Genomic DNA, 22,603 nt, shown 5'->3' with positions numbered 1-22,603 from the left:
AAAACATAGCCATAGCTCTGATCAACAGTCTGTGGCAAATCTCGGGGCAAATGGAGTGATCCTTGCTTACCCCACACGAACTTTCGGAGCTTTTGTCAATTATATAGTAGTAAGATGAAGACAGGTTGAAAATGGGTGAACTCGTCAATCCTGATGTGAAAGAAAATATTTGTATAGAAGAACAAAAAGATTGTTTGGTTGACAGCACCTCAGTAAAACTATGAAGGTGCTGTGAAGTTGGGAGGCACAAGGGGAAAATGAATGACCCCTGCTGGTGGAGCTTCCACACCACAAGTATATAATTCTAAGGGGTTTACGGTTTTATGTCCCACAAAGGTTTGATAGTCTTGCAACATACTTTTGTGAGCCGTAGCTTTGATCTAAAAAAAAATAGACAGAAAAGGCATTAAAAACAACATCGTACAGTCATTACATGTGGTGTTAATGACTGTCTGTAGATCCTATTGCTTACATGTTAGACTACAACTTTTACTTTGAAGGACAAAGACCATGTGATTTAACACATAGTCACGTGACTTCTTTGTTTTGATGAAAAAGGTAGATTTAAAGATGACTGACATTTTGAAAAACAAAGACAAAAAAAAATGTTTTCCTATGTCAGTCCCAAATCAAAATACGCCAAAATACTAATCAGAATATCAGAAAAATTGAGCATTTTCCTGATTTTTGGGTAGGCGAGAAATTTGGAAAAATTAAGCCATTCTTTGATTTTTGTTCTGGGATAAAAAAATGGCAAACCCCGTTTTTAAGAGCTTTTTTCAGTGTCAGTCTCAAATCAAAAGATGCCAAAATACTAATCAGAATATCAGAAAAATTGAACATTTTCCTGATTTTTGGGTAGGCTAGATATTTGGAAAATTGAAGCCATTCTTTGATTTTTGTTCTGGGATGAAAAAATGGCAAAAGCCGTTTTTAAGAGCGTTTTTCAGTGTCAGTCCCAAATCAAAAGATGCCAAAATACTAATCAGAATAACAGAAAAATTGAGCACTTTCCTGATTTTTTTGGTGGGCTAGAAAATTGGAAAAATGAAGACATTCTTTGATTTTTATTCTGGGATGAAAAATTTGAAAAATACCCTATTTTGAGCTTTTCTCAGTGTCAGTCCCAAATCAAAACAAGCCAAAATACTAAGCAGAATATCAGAAAAATGGACCATTTTCCAGATTTTTTGGTGGGCTAGAAAATTGGAAAAATGAAGCAATGTTTTATTTAGGTTCTGAAACGAAAATCAGTAAAATAGACTTGAGAAGTGAATTCGAATTGAATCTCAGATTATACTAAGACACCTCCACAGGCCTATGGGATTTTAGTATAATCTGAGCTTCAAATTGGAAGTGAATATTTGAAAAATTGAGTAATATCTAATTTGGGGTCTGAAAGGAAAATCAGTAAAATAATTGTTTAAAAAGTGAATTGGACTGAAATGTAAGATTATACTAAGATCCCCTGACCCATGTCCACAGTAAGGTGGAATTTGTGAACTGTGAATGGAGTTTCTAGGTGAAAGTGTTTTTTTGAGGTCCCAAAATCATCCATCGACCTCCATTATAAATCTCTGAACTTTTAAAGGAGTACAATTCTAAAACTATGAAACATTTCAAAGATTCCTTTTCAGACAAACTTGTCCACATTAAGATGAACATTTTAAAGTTTGAATGGGGGTTCTAGGTGTAAGTACGTAGGACTAGTAGGGTCAGGGGATCTTAGTATAATCTCACATTTCAGTCCAATTCACTTTTTAAAAAAATATTTTACTGATTTTCCTTTCAGACCCCAAATTAGATATTGCTCAATTTTTCAAATATTCACTTCCAATTTGAAGCTCAGATTATACTAAAATCCCATAAGCCTGTGAAGGAATCTTAGTATAATCTGAGATTCAATTCGAATTCACTTCTCAAGTCTATTTTACTGATTTTCGTTTCAGAACCTAGATAAAACATTGCTTCATTTTTTCAATTTTCTATCCCACCAAAAAATCAGGAAAATGCTCCATTTTTCTGATATTCTGCTTAGTATTTTGTCTTGTTTTGATTTGGGACTGACACTGAGAAAAGCTCAAAATAGTTTTTTTTTCAAATCTTTCATCCCAGAATAAAAATCAAAGAATGTCTTCATTTTTTCAATTTTCTAGCCTACCCAAAAATCAGGAAAATGCTCCATTTTTCTGATATTCTGCTTAGTATTTTGGCTTCTTTTGATTTGGGACTGACACTGAAAAAATCTCTTAAAAACGGCTTTTGCCATTTTTTCATCCCAGAACAAAAATCAAAGAATGGCTTCAATTTTCCAAATTTCTAGCCTACCCAAAAATCAGGAAAATGCTCCATTTTTCTGATATTCTGATTAGTCTTTTGGCATCTTTTGATTTGGGACTGACACTGAAAAAAAGCTCTTAAAAACGGGTTTTGACATTTTTTTATCCCAGAACAAAAATCAAAGAATGGCTTCATTTTTCCAAATTTGTCGCCTACCCAAAAATCAGGAAAATGCTCCATTTTTCTAATATTCTGATTAGTATTTTGGCGTATTTTGATTTGGGACTGACAAAGGAAAACATGTTTTTCAAAATGTCAGTCATCTTTAAATCTACATTTTTCATCAAAACAAAGAAGTCACGTGACTATGTGTTAAATCACATGGTCTTTGTCCTTCAAAGTAAAAGTTGTAGTCTAACATGTAAGCAATAGGATCTACAGACAGTCATTAACACCACATGTAATGACTGTACGATGTTGTTTTTAATGCCTTTTCTTTTTCTTTTTTTTAGATCAAAGCTACGGCTCACAAAAGTATGTTGCAAGACTATCAAACCTTTGTGGGACATAAAACCGTAAACCCCTTAGAATTATATACTTGTGGTGAGGAAGCTCCACCAGCAGGGGTCATTCATTTTCCCCTTGTGCCTCCCAACTTCACAGCACCTTCATAGTTTTACTGAGGTGCTGTCAACCAAACAATCTTTTTGTTCTTCTATACTAATATTTTTCTTTCACATCAGGATTGACGAGTTCACCCATTTTCAACCTGTCTTCATCTTTATTTTATTACTATATAATTGACAAAAGCTCCGAAAGTTCGTGCGGGGTAAGCAAGCACAGGATCACTCCATTTGCCCCGAGATTTGCCACAGACTGTTGATCAGAGCTATGGCTATGTTTTAGGCAACTTACCCTACCTCGATCTATGATTGGACTCTCGGTTTGATTGATTATCTGATTTGCCTATCAGACCCTCAGCCTGATCTGGCAGGTTGCCATAGCAACCAGATACAGGAAGTCTGACCTCTTTATAACATGACCGAGGTTGGGAGGTTGGGAGGATGTGACTAGAGGCTATGGCCGCAAAGCAAATCGGGGAGGGAGGAGAGGGGAGGAGAGGAGCCGGGAGGAGAGGGGAGGCCAGAGAAGCCGGACTTCGCATGACGTGTGTGCAGACCTGGCCTATATATTAGGCCTATGATGATTGTATCAGACTGTTAGCCACACCATTGAAGGATGAGGAGGAAATTGACTATTTAGAAGGGATGACAGAGGAAATGTTTGGAGAGTTTGAAGCGGCCCTGACATCTGATGAGTTTTGGACCTCGGATCTAGGGGGTCATAGGCCATATAGGCCAGGTCTGACGTGTGTGCAGACATGGCTAGAGGTTAGGGCCGCAAAGCAAAGCAAAGCGGGGAGCCGAGGGGAGACGGACTTCGCATGACGTGTGTGCAGAGCTATAATTAGCCGTCATGGTTCATAAATATCTCTTACAGAGCATCTTACAGAGCCACGTCACATGTCATTATTGTCTCCGCCAGGAGACATTGTTTTCAATTTCCACATGTCAAGCTAACATTGGTCAAGCCTCACGTGACACGTGACAATACGGTGAAATAGTGTGATCTGATTGGCTAGTGACGTATAGCGGCCTATAAATACATGTGTCACTTTGAAAGAGTCTTAGCCTCTTTCAAAGTGAGGTAAGACAGGAATAATCACGAAATGGCGGATACTGTAACAATTGGATAGGACACTTACACAGACAGGACAGATAGGACACTTATACAGACAGGACGGATAAGACACTTATACAGACAGGACACTTACACAGACAGGACGGATAGAACACTTACATAGACAGGACGGATAGGACACTTATACAGACAGGACGGATAGGACACTTATACAGACACGACACTTATACAGACAGGACGGATAGGACAGTTATACAGACGGATAGGACACTTGTGTCATGTTACTTTGACACAGTAACATTTTCTATTTTTTTTGAAAGAATTAGAACATAAGAATTAGAACATTCCCAACATTCCCAACACAAGTCTGCTGGCGGAGACTTGTGCTCCGAGGAGCACTTTTTCTAGTTATTATTATTATTTTTTTGTTTCGTAATGATGTGTTTTTGGGGCGGTGTAACCGCCCCCTATAAGTGAGGTTTGGACACTGACCAATCCTGCACCGTGATTGGCCAATAGTCTACAACGCAGTCTACAACCCTAACCCTTCCACAGTCAATGCAAATCAATACTTTTGCAAAGTTAGCCAATCACATTACATCTTGTGTCATCACCACTAGCTGTAATGTGTTTGGCTGACTTTGCAAATTCAGGACTGTGATTGGATAGCGAAACACATGACGCATGTGCAGCCCTATGAATAGCAGTATGGACTTAAAAAAAACACTAGATGTGAGGGCCGCAAAGCGGCCCTGACATCTAAGTTATTTAAACAACAGACAAATTGTGCAATGAAATAATTTGTCGTGTGTCGGTGAAATTAAGAGCAGACAAGACAAGACAAGTTCAAATTAAATGTATTTATTAATCAAGCATTAAGTTAAAAGTTAGAGAAATGTACTTAACAGAGATCTCTGGGCTCACACTAGCTTTCCTTATCATCAACAAATTGCATCGAGGTCACCTCACAAAGTCTGAGCCCTCCTATCTGTCACTAGAGCCCCTATATACTGAAATGTGTGATGGTCTTCAGGTTGGTAGAGACACCTCCTTCGTCTGCCCTTCGCCACCTGACTCAGCATTTCTCTTCAAACAATGTGGGGGGGGGCATTTCTCTACAACCTGCATCTTTCTAAGATTAGGGAAGGACATAATGAACAGAAACCACAAATGCAAACACATTTACAGACAGATGACCTCTCATCACTCCAACTGCCGGCCCATCTGACAGTTTTGATTTTTTCATTAGGACAGCAATTAAACAATAGTAATTCAAGCAATCGCATATTCTTATTATAATACAAACTAGTAATAACTAAAGCTTTAAAAGGATATCGTTTGCCATCAGATGTCAGACTTTTTGTTGTCTCCATCTATGGGTATCTCCATTTGGGAAGGCTATGATCGAATAGGTCACTAAAGTCGGGACTGATGTCAGGATGTCATTTGTATATGTGAGGGAACTTAATTTAACAGACTAAACATCTTTTTTATTTTAAAAGAAAAACCTCTCTGTCACACTTATGCCAGTGTGCCAGCGGTGATCACCCTGGCCTCCCCTGTGCCAATGTTGGCACCCGTGCCTAAGGTTGCCTAACCCTGTGTTCAGCTAACCTCACAAAAATGTGCGTTTCATCAGAGAAAAATAAATTCTCCACAGCAGGATTCGAATCCGGAGGGCTAAATAGAAAGTGCTAGGTGTTTGAAATGTTGAATAAACATTCGATTTCCAACCATAACTGACACTCTGTTGTATCTTCTTAAATGTTCTGAGCTGTAGAAAATGTGACCTGAAGAGACTTAATGTGAAGTTTGCCCTGTTCACTTAGGGCAAAGTATGGTCTGGTCTAGTCAAGTCTGTAATCATCCAGGGGGAGTGGAGGGAACGGTGGAGCATCTTTGTGATGCAGTACTGTATGTGCAGTGCTTTCACTGGGGGCTTTTGGTAGGACAGAACACTTCCAGCCTGGACAGGTCCAAAGCGGGAGTCAACCAAGGGTTTATGCAGACATTCCCATGGTGCAGACTAATGGCCTGGACAGGGGGGTCAAAGTTCTTGTATGCCTCTTCAACCTTGAGCACCGAAAGGTCATGGAGAGGTCCAGCAAGAGCCTTGTACTGTAGAGTGTCATTCTGTAACACAGATGAGTGACACTAGTTGGTATACTCCACATGTTTTATACTTAATAACTCAACATGTAATAACATTGGGACATTATAATTTCAATATCACAATAATAATATTTGTTAGTGTTTATCATTTTAGAGTACAGTAGTACTAAAACAGTAGTACATATTTACATACCTAATTCATCCTTCTAAAGTTCTTGTCTTCGATGACTTGGTGATGGTCATTTGCCCGACTGGACCAGGTTTCAGCCCCTATGACTCTCAGGTCATGGACCTGGTGAGATGAAGGAGGAGCCCGGCCAGGAGGCCACCCACAGAGCCTAGTCCCTCCACGTGCCAGAGCCTCCCCGTGTTCAGGCAGAGTAGTTCCGGAGAAGCGGACTGAGTGGCCCTGTCTTTACCTATAGGACTGACCGTGGGTAGCTACCTGGGATGTAAGATGGGGCTTGATCAACCCCGGCTGGGTCACCTGGGCGAGGGTGTATGTTGCGAGACCCGAAACACCCTATGACCCCAGGCTACAACACTGATGATACATCCCAGGTGCATCCATGTGATGTATTCTTAATTGTATGCACTTCATTTAGGAGAGAATATCTCAACTGTTCTTGGCTAATATGACCCCTGGGAACAACTTAGGAACTGTGACTAATTCTCTATCCGGGATGAAATACCCGAAAATGACCTCGCCCTCTTTTTAAATGACCATAACCGGTGCACTATACGTTTGAACCACATTTTGAGCTATGAATGCAAACTTGGTGTCTAAATCCTGTTTTTTGACAATTAGAAACATGTTTGAATGCTTATTTTTATGATTTAATCTATCTAGAGGACACTAATTTGATTATCACAAATATGGCTACTATGTTATGAAACAACCAATGTATCTTACGATGTAATTTTATTGAAACAAGAATGATTTAACAGTAGAACTAATTCCTATGATGATAGGCATACAGCTACAGCTAATACAGTATGTTCAACAATGCTCAGCATAAAGTGTAATACTATATAGTATACTATTCTATACACCATTGACTAGTATGATATCATACAGTACTAGTCACTAGCCACTGTCAGGATTCATCTACTCTGCTGTGGAAACCACGGCTCTTGCCGGCGTACAATATATGATGATGATAACCATATACAGTACTCCAATCTTTGGAAAATCCATCTTTTCAGGCTCCAAAGTAAGGGTGACCAGAGTTTCTTTGAGATACCTGCACTCCTTTTCCCATAGTCAGGGAAGGCTGATGTTGGTCAAATAGTATCAGGTCCCTTGAGAACCTTCCTCCCACCCAAGCTGCACTGATTGAGCATATCAGAACCTGGGAACCTTACTGGACCCATCTTGCAGATGTCAGTAAATCTTGCGCCATCCTCCTCCACTGTGGCTGCAAAAGTCATGTAGTGGACACAGCAAATGCTGCAAAACTGGAGTCTGCTGCATCTCTATATGTAGATGTTGTGTGATTAGGACATTAAAAACAGTCATCACCCGAGGATTCAAAAGGATCAAACACATGCAACTGTGTGTGCGTGCGTGCGTGCGTGCGTGCGTGTGTGTGTGATAAAGTATGTACAGTATCAGTTATCGCAGAACGGTTCTGTTGTTGTAGTAACGCCAAGACACATTCCTAGCAACGATTTGTTGTTTAGCAATTCACTTTTCTGATTATAATTTGAACATATTGTTCAAGTTTCATACACCTTCTTTGACTATTATGATAGTATTCACTTTATGCTGAGCATTGATGTGCATACTGTACTGGTTGTTTCTGTACCCTTTGGATTCTATAGTCATATTATGTTGTTTTGATAAAATTACATTGTTTTCTCCGGTTTGATCAACTCATTCCTTCAACGACTGTATACACTCAGTCTGGATGAAACTTTATGTTACAAAACATGTTTGGTCATATTTGGCCATATTTGTAATAAGCAAGTTAGTGTGCTCTACATGGATTCAATCATAAATATGAGCATTCCGATGTGTTTCTAAAGCTCAAAAAGTATAAAGTAGACACGAAGTTTGCCAAAAATGTCACTAAGGTAAGTGAAACACATTTGCAAAACTAATATTTCTTTGAAATATGCAAAATAGAGGTCCATCCACACCCAGTCATAAAGATAAGCATTCCAACATGTTTCTAATTGTCAAAAGAAACATGATTTAGACACCAAGTTTTCTCATTTATAGCTCATCTGGTTACAAAGCTTTAGCCAAAACCTTTTTCAGGTGGTGGCCATTTTCGATTTGGCCACAATGACGACCCAGAGCATTGCTGGCTCAGGTACCCTTGCTCAATCATTGGAGCATGCCCTGGGTAACATCAATTTAGGTGCTTCTAGACTGATTCACACAAAATTATTCCTATAGCCCTGGACTGTAATATGTTGGCAGTTTCTTTTGCATTTTTTAGCTGTTCTGTCATAAAATATCAACTTAGAAATATTACACTTTACTATGTTTCCCTAAACATAAGTATTGTGAACATTTTGAGCTTCTCAGTAAATCTGTAGCTCCAACAGTTTAGCGGATAGAGCCATGTTGGAAGTAGTGCACCGGTTATGGTCATTTTAAAAAGGGCATGGTCATTTTCGGGTATTTCATCCCGGATAAAGAATTAGTCACAGTTCATAAGTTGTTCCCTGGGGTCATATTAGCCAAGAACAGTTGAGATATTCTCTCCTAAATTAAGTGCATACATATCTAAGCCAGGTCCTAGAAAGTGAATGACCCCTGCTGGTGGAGCTTCCACACCACAAGTATATAGTTGTAAGGAGTTTACTGTTTTATGTCCCAGAAAGGTTTTAGTAGTCTTGCAACATACTTTTGTGAGACGTAGCTTTGATCTAAAAAAACAAACAGAAAATGCATTAAAAAACACATCATACATTCATTACATGTGGTGTTAATGACTGTAATGACTGTAGATCCTATTGCTTGCATGTTAGACTACAACTTTTACTTTGAAGGACAAAGACCATGTGCTTTGACACATGGTCACATGGCTTCGTTGTTTTGATGAAAAAAGATGATTGACATTTTGAATAATAACCTTTTCAGGCTTTTAGAGTCCAGATGAATTAAGAAAAACAAAGACAAATAAAGAGCGTTTTCCTTTGTCAGTCCCAAATCAAAAAAATGCCAAAATACTAATCAGAATATCAGAAAAATGGAGCATTTTCCTGATTTTTTGGTGGGCTAGAAAATTGGAAAAATGAAGCCATTATTTGATTTTTTTCTGGGATGAAAAAATTGGAAAAAAAAACATTTTCAGCTTTTCTCAGTGTCAGTCCCAAATCAAAATACGCCAAAATACTAAGCCGAATATCAGAAAAATGGAGCATTTTCCTGATTTGTTGGTAGGCTAGAAAATTTGAAAAATTAAGCCATTATTAGATTTTTGGTCTGCGATGAAACAAATGGCAAAAAACTTTTTTAAGAGTTTTTTTCAGTGTCAGTCCCAAATCAAATCATGCCAAAATACTAACCAGAATATCAAAAATTAGAGCATTTTCCTGATTTTTTGGTGGGCTAGAAAATTGGAAAAATAAAGCCATTATTTTTGGTCTGGGATGAAAAAATACAAAAAAAAATTTTTTAAGAGCTTTTTTACAGTGTCAGTTCCAAATCGAAAAAAGCAAAAATACTAATGAGAATATCAGAAAAATGGGCCATTTTCAAGATTTTAGGGTGGACAAGAAATTTAAAAAAATTAAGCAATGTTTTATTTAGGTTCTGAAACGAATATTAGTAAAATATACTTTTCAGACGCTTATTCCAATCGAAGAACAAATAATACATAAGATGCCCTGACTCCAAAAAGCCCGGGGGATCTTAGTATAATCTGAGCTTCAAATTGGAAGTGAATATTAGAAAAATTGAGCAATATCTAATTTGGGGTCTGAAAGGAAAATCAGTAAAATATTTTTTTTTAAAGTGAATTGGACTGAAATGTGAGATTATACTAAGATCCCCTGACCTAGTAGCCTGCCAAATGTTGTACTTTTCCCCTTTAAATGTCCATTGCCACATTGACAATGCATTGGAAGCTTAAAGTTACATTTAAAAAAAACTACACATCATTTCAAAGCAAAACATCTCAAGGATGCATGTCCACAGTAAGGTGGAATTTTTAACTATGAATGGAGTTTCTAGGTGAAAGTGTTTTTTTGTGGTCCCAAAATCTTCCATCGGCCTCCATTATAAATCTCTGAACTTAGTACAATTCTAAAACTATGAAACACCACCCCCCCCCCTCCCCCTCCCCAATGGGGAAAAATCTCCTGACGGTCTGAGGTTGGCAGGTATGTAGAAAAGACAAAATAGCTTCTCTTTTGGGCTTATTCCTATGCTCTCTCCCTGACTGTTGCAATTTCCCATTGTAAACACTAGATGGCAGTCTCCTTCTTCTTACACAAAGATACAGTTCGTTTGTAATACTGTTCAGAATCTAAGGGGGTGGTATAGAATGTTTATGTAGCTAATTCATTGCATTATGGATATGGAAGAATAGAATGAAACAGACTAGAACACAAGCATAGTAATAACTTAACACAGACTTGCATAGCTAAATATCAGCTCCACCATACCTGGTTAAAGGTTTGTTCTGTAGGCTGGAGGTGGCTCTGTACTGTAGATGTCAGCTGTCCTGGCGGGGGGAGGTCAAACTGAACAAAATTGTGGCGGTACCCCCTGCAGGTTGAACCTGCAAGGTCAAACTTCACCATTATACAACTGGCAATCTCCCCAGACCATGCCTAACACTCACCTCCGCATCTATCACCACCAGGCAGGGGTAGAAAATAGTCGGCAACACCTAGAGCATGAATGAGCATTTTGGTTTGCTTGCATGTTGGAAAATGCCATATAAGCCATGAAGAATAAGCACCGTAAAAGCCTCACTCTCACTCCTCCCATGCTTCCTTCCTTATCTTCCTCTGTCTCTTGCAATTTTTCAATGACTTCACCTTCAACATCATTCAGACATAATTCCCTTTATCCTCATTATTGGGTCTGTCACCAGGTATCCATCCATTTGTCAAGTTAACTTTACGTTAACCTTTGAACATAATAAAATGTTAACTACAGAAGTGTTTCCAAATAGACTGCCAGAACATCTTGTAGCCACATTAGAAAACACATCAATGAGATTTATGAGAACAATTACAGTACTATTGGGCAGTATGACCGCAGAAAATTCAGTAGGTTATTATTTATTCTACTAATCAATTTCCATTACTATTTTTTTCATACAGGGGAGGAACACACTTACACATCAAGCAAGCACAAAAAACATTTTCTATGATATTGTGGAAATGAAAATTGGCCATACATTTTTCTAATGTGATACAAATGTATGTTTTATACAAATGCTTGGATGGCAGCTTATAGCTTATCTCATCTACCTTTGCCTGCAAACTCCTCAGCTTCTATCTCACTTCCACGCTCACTCTCCACTTATTCAATTCCTCTTTCTATATATCTATTCCTGCTTGATCCCTCCGCCTTGCAACCCCACCCCCCCTAGCCCCTCATAATTTCCACCCTGTCGTCTTTCTCTCGTCACCTTCCTTTACCTCAAATCCCCATTATCGCCCTCCCAAAGATAGCTTCACACTTGTGCCAAATTTATGTTCTGTCGTATGATGGTGGCGTGCGCCAAGGACAGCAGATCTCCCAAGCTCCCAAGCGTCGCTTGTGAGCTTGCAGATCGGCTATTTTTGGTGCAAAAAAAGTATAAACTAGAAAAAGTGCTCCTCGGAGCACAGGTCTCCGTCAGGTCACGTCGTTATTGTGGCCTCCTGATGGCGCTATAATAGGCCAATGTGGGGCATTTCTTCCTTGGCCTAGTGGGAATGTGCGTGCACAATTTTCACGGAAATCACACGCTGCGTTCATGATTTGAGACATTTTGTTCAAAACGGACCAATCCTGCCAACTTTGGAAGCCAACCTTAGCCAATCAGGATGGAATATGAAATATCGGACAGATCCGTCTTGATCACATGATTATAGAGATACTGTGTACCGATTTGCGTGATATTTGGATAAAATCTGTAGGAGTAATATCCAAAAATGTGTTTCGCACAAATCGGCCTGCTGGTGGCGCTATAACAGGCCCATGTGAAAAATTTGGGGCAGAGGTTCTGCTGTGGCATCGAGGGAGTGTGTGTGTGCAGTTTCACAGCGACCGGGGCAACGGTGGCGGAGATTAGCTGTTAACAGACAGAAGGACGGACACACACGGACGGACGGACAGACGGACGGACGGAGGGTAAAACATACTCTCTCGCCATGCCTTCGGCCTGGCGGAGACAATTATGATTTTCTAAACGTGTCATTCCCTCTTCCCACATTCTCTACCTCTCCTGCTCTGTACACAGTGGAAATATGTATTTCAAATACTTTTTTGTGTGATGGGACAAATACATTAGATTTGTATCAAGATATGTTCAGATCTTGTATTTTCTGTATTTTATACATGAAATACATGGTGTCATATCATTTTATTCTTAAATGGACACATTTTAAACATTTACACAGGTTTATACTGTGTAATAAATAAATAAACAAACAAGAAAAAACACAATGTGAGATGTCACTTCTACTCCTGTGATTGGCATATCCCCCCTCAGAACAACTTCAACCACAAATGAGAGGTACGTTATTACTGCATAACCCATAAATGGTCAGACAAGCCTAATATTTGTTTATTCGTGATGCCATGTGTCAGTATCCTGCTGTCGGTATCCTGGTCAGTATCCTGGTCAGTATGCAGGTGTCCATATCCTGTTGTCAGTATCATGGTCAGTATCCTGGTGTCAGTATCATGGTCTGAATCCTGGTAGCAGTATAGGTACGTCTACACATACGCGACAAGTTGAGCCAGTTGGTCGCAAGCCCATGCAGCACTTCCGGCCATTTCCGGCCGTTCCTTTGATATCTTCCGGAGCTTTGAGCTGCTGGTGGGCAGTTTCAAGTGCTGTTTTTCCGGATGTGTAGTTCTTTGACTAGTGCTATTTGTACAAATGAGGTCAAAGGACTGCACACTACTCAACATGAAAACCTTATGCACGTGCAATATAAAATATTTATATCATCCATATTGTCCAGCAATATGAAAACATTAGTGCACCTTGACAAAATGAAAACACCATTACATTATTATGAATAGCATTAACCACATGAACACCAGCATGGGGGGAACATGTGGGTGGACAAGGACATTGACCAGGATACTGACACCAGGACCATGATACTAACATCAGGATACTGACACCAGGACCATGATACTGACATCAGGATACTGACACCAGGACCATGATACTGACATCAGGATACTGACACCAGGACCATGATACTGACACCAGGATACTTGGTCAGTATGCTGGTGTCAGTATTCTGGTCAGTATGCTGGTGTCAGTATCCTGGTTAGATACCGGTGTCAGTATCCTGGTATCAGTATGCTGGTGTCAGTATTCTGGTCAGTATCCTGGTTAGTGTACCGGTGTCAGTATCCTGGTGTCGTTATCAGGGTCCGTATCATGGCCAGTATCCTGGTGTGTGGCGTCAGTATCTGTATGTCTGTACCCCAAAAGTAGACCAACAGCTCATGCTGCTACGTGCATGACAACACAGGAAAGAAAGTTTGTCTATGTGCATTAGTGTGGTGTTGCCACTGAACACTACATTGTGATTTGTGCTGCTTCATTCACAAAACGAACCGGACATGGAGGTCCTGGCAATATTAGCCCCTGTGTCCTGGCAATATTAGCCTCTATGTCCAGTTCAAAACAGACAACTCTCCCATTTCTCCTTCTTTATCCTTCTTCAAACCCACCTGCAGTTGCCTACATGCCTTCCTTTATGCTTATACTTGGTTGCATGGCAAAGTTGTGCACCGAAAATAGCCGATCTATCCTATAGATTGGATATTTTCAGTGCGTGACACCTGCATAACTAGTATAATTCAGGTTTTATGCCCCTCTCTCTGTTTTTCTCTTCTCCTACCTCCACCAGTGATCTTTTGCATCAATACAGCATGGAGCCTGCATAATTTAAATCATCTTTAACACATGCACAGCAGGTGATGGCAGGTTTCGTGTGTAAGCATACGCACACACCCCCACACACACACACAAAAAAACTGCACACTGAACAATGCATGGTGTGATGCATTTTTTATACAGAGGCTCTTCCTGTTTCATTATTCACTACTCCGGATGAGACGGGGTTAACCTTTGAACTGGCTCTTGTTTTACAGCTTCATCTGGCATTTATTGGGCTATAACTGGTTCACTTCGAGGTACATTACCTGCAGTATCTTAATGCTATGTAGTGGCTCATTATGTGTGACTATTTGTGCGTTTGTGCAACATGGTGCGCATGCAACCTATTCTTCTTCGTGGCGGGGCCGGCCGCCTGGGTAGTGGCTTCTTCCTCCAGGCTCCGGCTGTCCCTACCCATCAGGCAGGAGTGCAGCTACTCTGCGGTTGCGAGGCTGGTGTCCAGTGATGTAAAGTAAAGTAATGTACTTAAGTACCATTTTGAGGTGTTTTTTTTACTTTACTGGAGTATTTCCAAATCACAATACTTTTACTTCTACTTCTAAATATTGTACTTTTACTCCACTACAATTATTTGAACACTTTAGTTGCTAGTTACTTTGCAGATATTAATTATTATATTGTAAAACATACATTAACCACTTTAGCCATATTTTATACATAGGCTATTTGAAAAAAGCTGATCTACAAGCTCACAACGCGTCGCGATGCGACGCGTTGTGAGCTTGTAGATCTGCTATTTTCTAACATTTTAGTACTTTTACTTTTGGTACTTTAAGTACATTTTGATACCAATACCTTTGTACTTTTCCTCAAGTACATTTTTTATTCCGGACTTTTACTTGTAACGGGAGTATTTCTACATTTCAGTATTGATACTTTTACTTAAGAAAAACATCCGAGTACTTTTTCCACCACTGCTGGTGTCCCTCCTCAGCTAGGTCAGCCGTCCTCTCCCCCGCAAGGCAGTCAGTCCCCTCTTGGCCTCCCACAGTATAGTCAGGCAGGCGGCAAGCTCAGCCTGTCGGACACGGAGTCCAGCAAACCTTGACGTTGTCCGTTACTCTCAGCATGTCGTCGTAAAGGTTAATGTTACGTAAAAGGCCCTGCCATGAATGTGTCAAGGGCCATGCGCAGCTTGCGGGTACAGCTGCCGTCTAGTGACTCCCCGGGCCTTGGTCGGGAGGGCCCAGGTCTCTGAACCGTACAGTAGGACAGACTCAATTGTTGAGAGAAACAGCAGTCATTTTTAGAAGATGAACGTATGCAGCCCATATTAACGACACATTCCACGCCAGAGTTTAATATCATAATGTACTCACCAGTGCCAGCGTTTTATTGTTGTTTTTTTTTTTTTTTTTCACGTCACCACAGACCTCGCTAAATCCGTTAAAATCGCGCGTTCAACTGTTTGTAAACACACAGGGGATCTGTGTGAGACGAGCAGCGAAGACCGTTTCGATCTGCGATCCGCCATCTTGAAGCTACAGCGGTTTATGCTAAACAGCGATCAGCGATGAGAAAAACAACAACCGAGAAAATCGAGTTTTAGTTTCCGCTTTAGAGTGGAAGCGGATGAGAACGAAAATCTCCGGATATGGATAATTCCGTTTCCGGTGGTGCTACAATGAAATGTGTTGTGTCGTGGCGAACGAGGCCTACAATGAAATGTGAACCTGCGAGTAAAAAAAAAGTAAAAAAAAACACTTCGCGTAGATCTACGCAACTGGCATGCTGCGCAATTAAGTAGGTTCGCGTAGATCTACGTGATTGGCACTCAATGTGTTAAAAATTAAATTGTAATAAGGCACGTTTTTTTTTAATCAAATTAGCAGCATGTTAGATATTATATTGGCTGCCCCAGCCCCAGCTATAGTGCTACTATAGGCACGTGCTTCCGTAAGCCAATATGCAGAGAACCCTAGGATGATTTTGTCATTTTTTTCCCGGTTCAGGTTGAAAAACTACAGCAGGGTAAAAAACAGGGCAGGCTGCATAGGACTGACTTTACAGTGATGTAAGCAACACAGTTGCAACTAATCAACTAACAACTGGTGTGTTAGATTTAGATGTGTCAATGAGCATCAAATGTATTGTTGACTACTGTCTATGCTTGATGGCTCTGGGTACGTATGTAAATCTAGCACACCAATTATTAATTATTAAATCGCCTGCATCTGTGTTGCTTACTACCCTGCCATGTTTATACCCTGCTGTAGTTTTTAACCTGAACTGGAAGACAAACGTCAAAATTAGACTAGGGATCTCAGACATATGCATTCACTGCATGGGCCTCACAACATGTCAGGGCCTATAGCGTAGGAACCAATCAGATTAAATATAGTGTGGGCTTGTTAAAATCAGTGGGGGACAAGTTAAAGCATATACTCCAAGTAAATACTCTATAAGTATAGTAATAAGTATTCAAAAGTACAAATTACGAAGTACATCTTCAGAAATTGTCTATGCTAAATCTCTTCCCCAAAAATAACCAATCTACAAGTTCACAGCATATCACATTGTGCATTGTTGTGAGATTGTAGATCTGCCATTTTTGTCGAATGTTTGCCTATTATGACATGCTCAGAATAGGGACACTAGGGTTTAAGTGGTTAACATCTTCTCAGTGTCCCTACTTTGAGGCATTATAAACAAACATTTTCAAACTATTTAGCCAAAATAAGAAATCTTCAGCAAATCTACAAGGGAGAACTCATTTACCTTTACATTCACAGCATGTGACAGTGTTATCAGGATGACTCTCTACCGTACAGATTCCTTGCTTCAGAGGACCCCAGCTGATTAGAAAACCCTCACCTCCGTCTTTGCTATAGACCAACAGGTCACATGAGCACATATTACCATGGTGACAGACAGATAATTCTGTGTCTTAATGACAGTAATGTCACAGGGGCTCGTTAACCAATCGGGGTGTCGGGATATGTCTCGTTAGCCAATCAGAGGATTCAATTAGTCATTCTCTCTCAGCGGTAATAAATGAACTTGCTTTTGGGCACATGGCTCTTTATAGTTCATTATCACATCCCATTCTGGCACGCACAGCCTGAGCAGTTAATAAGATTGACGGTGCAAAAGCTCATCTCCATTTAGACCAAGAAATGAAGGAGGAATGTGGGAGCGAGAGCAGGGCCGTGATAAGGGTTCCAGAGATGGCAGCATGTTAGTCACTGATGCCTTCATGAAAAATTACAATAGCTTGTTTTCAGCTGTGCAACTGTCAATGCATTGCTTTACCAAATCTCATTATCTCAAGACTGTACATTGCAATGTCATGTACAGAATAAAAAAACAGCAGGGGTTGTGTTTCTGATTTTCCTTTGTTTTCTTTTAATGTTCGAAATTGATCGTTCTAGTAGACATTATATTCAGGAGGTTCTGTGTACAGTATATGCCTGTTTAATATTGCTTGTAAGTTTGTATTTGTCAAAATATTAAAAAGCAATAAAAAAGATGAAACGAAATGTCAAAAAACTGCAGAGGTTATTTATTTTCAGTTGAGATCAAATTCTCTGGAGATCTTTTCCTTTTTTTCCCAACTTTGTGGATCAGAAATGTTCAAAATTAAATTATTTGGAGATTTACACCGAAAAATAAGGTGTTACTGTCATTCACCAAGTGTAATGAGTCCAAATTTAACCCATTTGCCCTATTTTAATTTTAAATTGAGATGACCTAATACATTTAGGTGCAAGACTGTTAACTGATCTTAACCACATGAACTTGTGCCTATTCTTGGTATGTCATACTAGATGAACACTCAGTAAACAATTTAACGTTCAGCAAAAATAGCAGATATGTAGATAAGTTATTTTACTATGTAGGATTTAAGTGGTTACAGTACGTCTCACATTTTGTTTTCACATATTTGGAGTGGAGTGTGAAATTATGGAGTGGCCTACCAGCAAATGAATAAAGGGGATGAATTGAGAAAGAGAAAAATAGCAGAGTAGCAGGGCACAGGCAGCAGAGATGAGGATGAATGGAGGAAGATTGAATTAGAGGATGAAATGAACCAGTCATCGGTGAAGTTGGACAATCCAATATCTTCTCCACAGCCATCCATCACAGTGCCAAAAAAAATGTCTGAAAGGAGCACGCACACATGTGTGTACACGTGTGTATTGTATGAGCACATGCACGCACACATATTGTCAGTTATTTTCAACGGATTCCAATGTATGTGTATGTATATTTAAATGGATTCCAGAGAGAGTTGCTTACAGTAGAAATCTGTAGAATTAGACATGCCTAATTAGCCTCATCCTGGAAAATACCTCCGCACGCACGCACACGCACGCACACACACAGACACAGACACAGACACACACACACACACACACACACACACACACACACACACACACACACACACACACACACACACACACACCGCATCAGAGGGCCCTTATGGTCTAATTGAAGAAAGATTATATGGCATTACAATGACAAAGTAGGCATGCAAAAGAGACAATGTTCAACATGTGTTCGTAAAAATTAGCGCTGATGCAGTCCTGTGAGGGCTTTTGTGGACAGTAGGCTATGTACAGTATGCTGCAGAAGGCTCAAATACATGCTTATTGAGTGACAACAGGGTGGGCTAGGCACACTCAAGATTTCCAACAAAAAAACAATAGTTTATTTAGACTTAAGGACGGCTAGCTGTGTGGATGACGGAAAACAAATGGCGTTAAGAACAGCAAATGGGCATTCCGAGGCGCAGTGGTTTTCCCCAAGTTTTTTTCATGTCAGTATCATGGTCAGTATCATGTCAGTCATAATACTGCCATCATAGAGTCTGTCTGTCTGTCCATAAAACCAGGAATCTCTTGTCTGTTCTACGTCCCGTTAAGCCCACACTATATGGACATCCCCCAACACTGTAAAGAGATCCACCAACTCTCCTAAGTAAGTTGGTGAGTCATACAATACATGACTGATGTGTGTGTGCTTGTGTGTTTGTTTGTGTGCGTCCATGCGTCCATGCGTCCGTGCGAGAGAGAGAGAGAGAGAGAGAGAGAGAGAGAGAGAGAGAGAATGAGCGCGTCCGTTGGTTGAGGAGATCAGATCAGGTCAATGTGCCCTGGAAAATGGTTGTAAAACCTCCTGATTGCTATTGTGAGTGAGGCCAAGCTGAAATAGTGCATCATGTTACTGGGCAACAAATATCAAGCTGAGAGAATGTGCTCTCCTTGGCTCCATTGGTCAGGCGCCAGTGTCATGATGTCACATCTCCATATTTGAGCATAAGTTTCAACCCAAACCAACCTCCAATGACTTAAAGGCTAATATTTGTTTTTGCATGTACATACAGTATTTTAAAAAGTATAAGAGCTACTACATTTGAGAAACATATTCAGGGACAAATCGTGTTTCTTTTCACATACTGTATGTTTTATAGTTTTTTGAACATTTTGAAACGTTAAGTCAATAGTTTCTGATTAGGCTGAAACCGTGCCCAAATGTGGGATATTATGAATATACATCATGTAACTGACATCACTAACCTGACTCAAAACAATACAGCCTCCACAGGACTGTTGCATGTTGGCGCCTGCGCGTCGTAGCGCCTGTCCCCTCGGTCAGTGAGTGAGGCCGGTGTATCATGGCGACTTACGTGGAGATCCTGAAGAGAGAATTCCCTCACATTGACATCGAAGTGTCCGACTATATCACAGGTGTGTTGGGAAGTGGGGGCGCTGACTTTGAGGATGGGGAGGACCTATTCGATGCGGTTGGTGGAGTCCTACATGGATCGTCCTCTGACAACAAGAACGAAGATGACATCAGAGACATCTGTTTCCAGATGTTCGACACGCTTAAACTGACCTGCAGTGACAGATCTCACCACCAGGTCAAGCTGGACACACCAGTCCAGCTGTCCCAGATTTCTACTCCAGACGTGTCAGCAGATCAAGATGTCCAAGGTATCTGGATGGTGAAGAGGGGTCAGAATACGACAGTGGATGCAAAGAAGTTGGGGAAAGCAGAGGCCAAACTGAAAGCCAAACATGAGAGGAGAAATGAGAAAGATTCATCAAAGCCATCCACCCCTCTGGTTTTGGAGGAGGCGTCAGCTAGTCAGGCCAGCAACAAGAAGGACACCCGAGTCGACAAATTGGGGAAGAATAATAGCTATGACATCCGCATCGAGAACTTTGATGTTTCCTTTGGCGAGAGGTCCCTCCTGCAAGGGGCAGAGATTAGCCTGGCATTGGGCCGGCGCTACGGTCTTATAGGTCGGAACGGGCTGGGTAAGACGACCCTGCTGAAGATGCTGGCCAATCGCAGCCTGCGTGTCCCCGCCCATATCTCCATCCTGCACGTGGAGCAGGAGGTTGCCGGGGATGATACGCAGGCGCTGAACAGCGTGCTGGAGAGCGACATGCTGAGGGAGGGGCTACTGAACGAAGAGAAGCAACTGAACGCTCGCATCGCCAACGGAAGTGCAGAAGGGACGGAGAGCGTTCGACTGACTGAGGTTTATTCCAAGCTGGAGGAAATAGAAGCAGATAAGGCTCCTGCCAGAGCGTCAATTGTCCTGGCGGGTCTGGGCTTTTCTCCCAAGATGCAACAGCAAACCACCAAGGAGTTTTCTGGAGGCTGGAGGATGAGGTTAGCGTTGGCCAGAGCTCTGTTTGCACGACCTGATCTCCTGTTACTTGATGAGCCTACCAACATGTTGGATGTCAGAGCCATTCTGTGGTTAGAGAACTATTTACAGACATGGCAGAAGACCATCCTGGTCGTGTCTCACGACCGTAACTTCCTCAACGCCGTGGTGACGGACATCGTACACTTGCACTCCCAGCGACTGGACAGTTACCGCGGCAACTACGAGAACTTTGTTAAGACCAAAGAGGACCGACTGAAGAACCAACACAGAGAGTACGAAGCTCAGGTTCAATACAGAGAACACATACAAATGTTCATCGACAGGTTCCGGTACAACGCCAACAGAGCAGCTCAGGTTCAGAGTAAACTCAAACTGCTGGAGCGACTGCCTGAACTCAAACCTCTTGAGAAGGAAACCGAAGTGACTTTAAGGTTTCCAGATAACTTTGAGAAGCTGTCTCCTCCCATCCTGCAGTTGGACGAGGTGGAGTTTTATTACAATCCTGAAGTCAGAATGTTCCAAGGACTCAACGTCTCCGCCGACCTCGAATCGCGCATATGTATAGTTGGGGAGAATGGTGCAGGTAAAACCACCGTCCTCAAGCTGTTGATGGGAGAACTCACACCAGTTAACGGGATTAGACATTCTCACAGGAATCTGAAGATCGGTTATTTCAGTCAGCATCACGTAGACCAGCTGGATCTGAACGTCTGCTCTATAGAACTACTCCTCAACAAGTTCCCTGGCAGAAACGAGGAGGAGTACAGGCATCAGTTAGGAGGTTATGGCATAACGGGGGAGTTGGCCATGCGACCCGTTGCCTCCCTGTCTGGAGGACAGAAGAGCAGAGTGGCCTTTGCTCAGATGACCATGCCCTGTCCAAACTTCTACATTCTAGATGAGCCCACCAACCATCTGGACATGGAAACCATTGAGGCTCTGGCCAAAGCTCTCAACAAGTTCAAGGGGGGCGTGGTTCTGGTGTCCCATGACGAGCGTCTGATTTGCATGGTGTGTCAGGAGCTGTGGGTCTGCGAGAGCGGCAAAGTGAGACGAATCGAAGGTGGTTTCGACGAATACCGCGACATCCTGCACGAACAGTTCCGCAAGGAGGGCTACCTGTGATTAGTCTCATGGTCATGATACTGATTAGCCTTAACAGCCAATCAGCGTGCCCCGCGACCAGGTCAATCAGCACAGCCAGCCTGACAGGACAGGCCGACCGCCCAGGGTAGTGGCACCTCAATAAATCACTGCAAACCAAACAAAACTAGAGCACAGGTCTCCGCCTATAGAGATCATATGATTTGCGTGAAATTTGGATAAAATCTGAAGGCTTAATATCAAAAAAAATTGTTTTACATAAGTCGGCCTCCTGGTGGCGCTATAAAAGGCAAATGGGGAAAAATGCAGGGCAGATGTTTTTCCTTTGCCTCTAGGAAGTGTGCGTGCAAAGTTTTACACAGATCGGTGCAGTTATTGTTAAAAACGCATTTAAAAACGCAATTGGCCTGTTATAGCACCACCATGAGGCTGATTTTAAAACTTTCAAGTGGCATTTTATCCTCGGCCTAGTGGGAATGTGCGTGTGAAATTTCACGGAAATCGCAAGCCGCGTTCATGATTTGAAGCATTTTGTTCAAAACGGACCAATCCTGCAAACTTTGGGAACCAATCTTAGCCAATTAGGATGGAATCTGGAAAATCGGACAGATCCGTGTTGATCACATGACCATAGAGATACTGTGTACCGATTTGCGTGTTTTTTGGACAAAAT

General features: G+C 41.2%; 1 protein-coding gene across 1 annotated transcript; it reads left to right on the top strand.

The window, feature by feature from the left end:
* Positions 1-19,695: 19,695 nt before the first annotated feature.
* LOC311045786 (ATP-binding cassette sub-family F member 3-like) lies at positions 19,696-21,951 on the top strand (the record flags this gene model as incomplete). The annotated part of the gene is made up of 1 exon (XM_084057842.1): positions 19,696-21,951. The coding sequence occupies exon 1, from the start codon at positions 19,816-19,818 to the stop codon at positions 21,949-21,951; it is 2,136 nt and encodes a 711-aa protein (XP_083913968.1). The 5' UTR covers positions 19,696-19,815.
* Between the last annotated feature and the right edge of the window lie 652 nt (positions 21,952-22,603).

Source organism: Gymnoscopelus microlampas (genome assembly GCF_963454915.1).
Source record: "Gymnoscopelus microlampas genome assembly, chromosome: 5".
NCBI classification, from domain to species: domain Eukaryota; kingdom Metazoa; phylum Chordata; class Actinopteri; order Myctophiformes; family Myctophidae; genus Gymnoscopelus; species Gymnoscopelus microlampas.
The sequence above is the reverse complement of the archived record's forward strand: the minus strand, read 5'-3'. Positions and strand labels throughout refer to the sequence as shown.